This window comes from Penaeus japonicus, unplaced genomic scaffold (assembly GCF_977035675.1).
Source record: "Penaeus japonicus unplaced genomic scaffold, GWHDUDI00000001_assembly GWHDUDI00000025, whole genome shotgun sequence".
Classification (NCBI taxonomy): domain Eukaryota; kingdom Metazoa; phylum Arthropoda; class Malacostraca; order Decapoda; family Penaeidae; genus Penaeus; species Penaeus japonicus.
The window spans coordinates 30,320,866-30,325,865 of NW_028234427.1; the positions used below are offsets into that span (position 1 = coordinate 30,320,866).

The following is a 5,000-nucleotide window of genomic DNA, read 5'->3' on the forward strand; positions in this document are numbered from 1 at the left end:
ACACGCCCTTCAGAGGAATATTTGATTGAAAATATTTTCTTGCTTTTTCTTGTTACGCTAAAACAAAGTTTAGCATAACCGTGCACAATCGCTGCGTGCCTCCAAAAATTGACAATTTTTGAAAATTGACAATTTTTGAAAATTGACGTAAAAAAAACGACGGAAAACATGCTAGTGTGACAGCGCCTTAATCCACCCTCGTTCGAAGAAAATCATTCTTGATCTCGAGTTTAAAGTTGAAAACATTTTTTTTTTTTTTTTTAAATCCCAAGGGCAATGAAGCGTAGTTCTGTTAACGTCTGAAATTAATGGCTGCACCGCCCCCTGCTTGAGGTACGTCCTCGCTCTCAGTCACGTCATAGGAGCCTTGGGCGGCGGTGACAGACGCTTTGGAAACTGCGATTGGTCATTGAGGACGGCGAGAGTTAGTTCAAGTGAGAGAGAGATAGGGAGAGAGAGAGAGAGAGAGAGAGAGAGAGAGAGAGAGAGAGAGAGAGAGAGAGAGAGAGAGAGAGAGAGAGAGAGAGAGAGAGAGAGAAATATGAAAATAGAGAGGGAGCGAGAAAGAGAGAGACAGAAAGAAAGAGAAAGAGAGAGAGAGAGAGAGAGAGAGAGAGAGAGAGAGAGAGAGAGAGAGAGAGAGAGAGAGAGAGAGAGAGAGAGAGAGAGAGAGAGAAATGAATATAGAGAGGGAGCGAGAGAGAGAGATGAAAATAGAGAGGGAGCGAAAGAGAGAGAGACAAAGAGACAGAGAGAAAGGATGAGGAGAGAGAGGGAGAGTGAGAGACAAAGAAAGATATAGACAAAGAGACAGAGAGAAAGGAGGAGGAGGAGAGACAGAGAGAGAGAGACCGAGAGAGAGAGAGAGAGGGAGGGAGGGAGAAAGATATATATATATATATATATATATATATATATATATATATATATATATATATATATATATATAGAGAGAGAGAGAGAGAGAGAGAGAGAGAGAGAGAGAGAGAGAGAGAGAGAGAGAGGGGTAAAGAAAGAGAAAGAGAGACAAAGAAACAGAGAGAAAGGAGGAGGAGGAGAGACAGTAAGAGAGAGAGAGATAGGGAACGAGAGAGAGAGAGAGAGAGAGATGTAATTAATCTTGTATATCTCTTCGCAGCCCCATCACAATGGTTAAATGTCCCCAGTCATCGGAACTCAAACTGTCGCTCACTCGTCAGGTAAGTGCAAGTCGTATTCTACTCACGAAATCTTGTGTCTAAAACAAAGATAGAAATAAAAGCAATGGAGATTCTAGCATATTAGCTTTGATCATTCTAAGCATAGGGAGAGACCTTCCTTAGTTGATCATAATAAAATTTGTGGGCAATGAGTTTTCCTTCTCCAGACGGCTTTCGCACTGATCGTGGCTTCCTCAAACATCCTGATTGGGTTTTCCATCGGCTGGACTGCAGTCTTGCCCAAACTCCAAGAGGATTCTAGCAAGTTCAGTGTCACTGAGGATGATGTTGCTTGGCTGGGTAGGTTCATGAGTATTCTAGCTTTCTATGGACGTAGGTGTTTTAGGTAGTTGTACAATTTGATGTGACAATTATTGTCAGGGAGGAATTATCCGAAATTGCTTCTATCAGAAACTATTATAATTGGGCCCTGAGTATGTTTGATTTGCTGACAGATGTCAGTGACTCTGAGCTGACCTCAGACGAGAGTGTTGCCGCGTATTATGTTGACGTAACGAGTAATGTTGCATTTTGCACGTGGAGACTTTTCGTGCTCAGATTAAAATTGACCTTCACAAGGGTCATCTAATTAACATGCTAGTCACAAACTCCGCGCTTCGCTTGCACACGGCATTCCTTTTATGTCTCTTGAACGATGATAGAGCCGTGTACTGTATATCATTCCGAAGGCGCTGTTAACCTGACCAATTCTGTTGCCTTTAGCTTCGTTGGACGGGCTGGTCTGTTTGTTTTCATGTTTCGTGAGCGGACCCCTGGTGGAGGCTTTGGGTCCTCGTAGGATCATGTTCTTAGCCCTCCTTCCGTGCTCCGGACTGTGGCTCCTGCAGGCCTTCGCGCCCTCCCTGTCGCTGCTCTACCTCGGGCGCGGACTCCTCGCCGTCAGCGTAGGTCTGGTCTGCGTCGTGGTCCAACCTCTCGTGTCGGAGCTGAGTCCTGCGGAGGTTCGGGGCTTCGCTGCTTCCGTCCCGGAGGTCGTGCTGTCTTTGGGCGCCCTCTCCTCCTACGCCTTGGCCTTCTTCCTGCCCTGGGATCTGGCCACGGCGGCGTCCGCGGTTCCCTTCGTGCTGCTGGCTCTCCTGATGGCGCTGGTCCCGGAGGTAAACGGCTAAATGGGATTGAGAGAGAAGGAAGGGAGGAACGCGAGTTGCTATTCAGACGTGAGGTCCTCAGTCACTGTGTAGCGTTATGATATTAACCACACACACATGTGTGTGTTTGTGTGTGTGTGTGTGTGTTATGTATATATATATATATATATATATATATATATATATATATATATATATATATATGCTGATAATGATGATGATGATGATATATATATATATATGTGTGTGTGTGTGTGTGTGTATGTGTGAGCATATGTGTGTGTGTGTATCCCTGTATGTCTGCATTTTAGTACTATTTTATCATTCAGCTATCTTATAAAGAGCATATCAATTTTCTGTAATACTTTTAGCGTTGCTGAAATGAAATTAACATCATAAGGGGGACTCGAATGGATTTCTAGATATATATATTTATCATTTATTTTTCATTCTATTATTATTTTTGTAGTCTCCCTATTGGCTTGTGAAGAAACGCAAGCAGAAGGAGGCTGAGCGGTCCTTACGGCGCCTTCTTGGTCCCGAAGCCAAGATCTCGGAGGAACTTTCGGCCATCTTGCACGCGGCATCACCTGTGCAGGGGACGCTTAAAGAGCAGGTAGAGGCGTCCGAGAAAAGGGATGTCGAATGTAAAATAAGTCTAAAAGATGAGGAAGAATAGTCTTAATATTTGGTGAATCTGGGTAGGAATTGGATCGGCAAACATGTGTCTATTAAAAAAAAAGATAATAATGTTTAAAAAAAAAAGAACTTCAAATCGGAGTTATATTTTTTTATCTTCTCAAATAGCTCAAACATGTCTACTAAAAAAAAATGGTGAAAGAGAAGTTAAAATCGGAGTTATCTTCTCCTATCTTCATAAATAGCTCAAACATGTGTCTACTAAAAAAAAATAAGTAATAATAAAGGTGAAAAAGAAGTTAAAATCGGAGTTATCTTCTCTTACCTTCTCAAACAGCTCCGAAATCTGAGGGAGAAGCGGAACCACCTCCCCGTCCTGTTGCTCTTCGCGTCGTTCGTCTTGCGTGAGTTTGGCGGCAGGAGCGCCGTGTTCTCGTACACCGTGTTCACCCTCCGCTTCGCAGGCCTCGAGCTGGACGCCTCCGGATGCGCGGTGCTCATCGGCGTCATCCGAGTCGTGTCCAGCGGCGTTTCGGCTGCCCTGGTCGACGTCGTGGGTCGAAAGCCGCTTCTGGTGGGCGCTTCAGCCGTCGCCTCCCTCGCCTCGTTCGTGATGGGTGCGTTCCTGTGTCTGGAGGTGCCGGGGGCGACGTCGTGGATGGCGCTAGCGGGCGTGATCTTGTACACCGTGTCCTACGGGGTGGGTCTCGGCCCTGTCCTCTGGGTGTACCTGGGGGAGCTGGTGCCTTCCTCGGTCAGGTCGCTCGGGGCCGCGGCGGTCACAACGGGTTACTACCTCTCCAACTTCGTCGTCAAGTACGTCTTCCTCGGCCTCGTCTCCTCCCTGGGCCTGGGCCGAACCCTCATCCTCTTCGGGGGCGTCGACGTCCTCCTCTTCCTCCTGGCGTGGCAGTCTTTGCCCGAGACGCGAGGAAGATCCCTGAAGGACATCGAAGGAAGCTTCGACGCAGCGGACCCCGGCCAAACTAGCGGGCAAGGGTCGTCGTCAACGGATCCCAAAGCGGAACCGAGCGACACCGAACGACCTCCAGTTTGCGAGGTCGTGTTGGATGTGACAAAGCTGTGAGAAGTCGTCCCGGGTGTAAAGATGTAAGGATGTGAGATGAGATAACAGTTAGAATAAAGATATACACGAATAATTATTCAAACAGAAACAGATATGAGAAAAAAAAATTGAGAAATGCTGAGATAACCTACAATGTTCAGGAATATGTTTTCATCTCGTTTTCTCAAGATTTATTTTTAATATTCCTATCTTTAACTAATCATCATTAGTATTAATATTATCATCCTTATTCTTCTTTTCCTAAGTTCCCAATGAGAATAAACCTCATTATCCTCTGAATTTAGAGAAAAATTTGGAAATTCCATATTTTCCCTAGAATTCGTCCATAATGAAAATTAAAGTCGTCGGCTGTTTATTGGGAACGAATGACGAAAAAATGGATGTACGTGCCATGAGAAATTATACTTAACGCTGAGAATACCAGGAGAGATTTCTCTCTCTCCCTCTCTCTCTTTCTCTCTCTCTCTCTCTCTCTCTCTCTCTCTCTCTCCATCTCTCTCTTTCTCTTTCTGTCTTTCTCTCTCAAACTCATAGTAAGATTCTTCCCGTGATTTAAGATATCCTCCTAATAAGCTCGAATTTCGGTAAGGACCTTCGGTGGGGGAGGGGGGGGGGGGGCATACACTCCGAGATTATTTTTTTATAAAAAGAAAGAGAAAAACTTTGACTTCGTAATTGTATTTATGACTCCTCACGACACTCCGGCAGGTCTGTAGGTATTACATACTCACAATGACTGTCATTAAATTGTCCTTAAGAAATGCAAACAGCAAAGAAGACGATAAGGACCATTCACGGATGATAGTGGCCGATGGTAGAAATTCCGTAAAAAATACAGTATTTACAACAATGTTAACAATTTTAGATATTGCTACAATTTGTAAATCTGAAGAGGGGCACTATTAAACGTAAACTAACCATATAGTGAAAAATAGCGAACGAAATATATACAAAGATGTGAAGAAA

At 44.5% G+C, this 5,000-nt stretch overlaps 1 protein-coding gene across 2 annotated transcripts in view; it reads left to right on the forward strand.

Annotated features, from left to right (window-relative positions):
- Positions 1-4,518, forward strand: part of LOC122249462 (facilitated trehalose transporter Tret1) — a 4,968-nt gene extending 450 nt beyond the window's left edge. Inside the window, exons 1-6 of one of the 2 annotated variants that reach the window (XM_043010356.2) lie at positions 1-434; positions 1,139-1,199; positions 1,367-1,499; positions 1,923-2,317; positions 2,778-2,924; positions 3,285-4,518. The exon at positions 1-434 is cut by the window's left edge and continues 450 nt beyond it. In XM_043010356.2, the coding sequence (XP_042866290.2) occupies positions 1,149-1,199; positions 1,367-1,499; positions 1,923-2,317; positions 2,778-2,924; positions 3,285-4,034 (1,476 nt within the window). In that variant the 5' untranslated portion in view covers positions 1-434; positions 1,139-1,148 and the 3' untranslated portion in view covers positions 4,035-4,518. The remainder of the gene's footprint in view (positions 435-1,138; positions 1,200-1,366; positions 1,500-1,922; positions 2,318-2,777; positions 2,925-3,284) is intronic. The other variant, XM_086551810.1, reaches the window with a different exon arrangement.
- Positions 4,519-5,000: the final 482 nt, after the last annotated feature.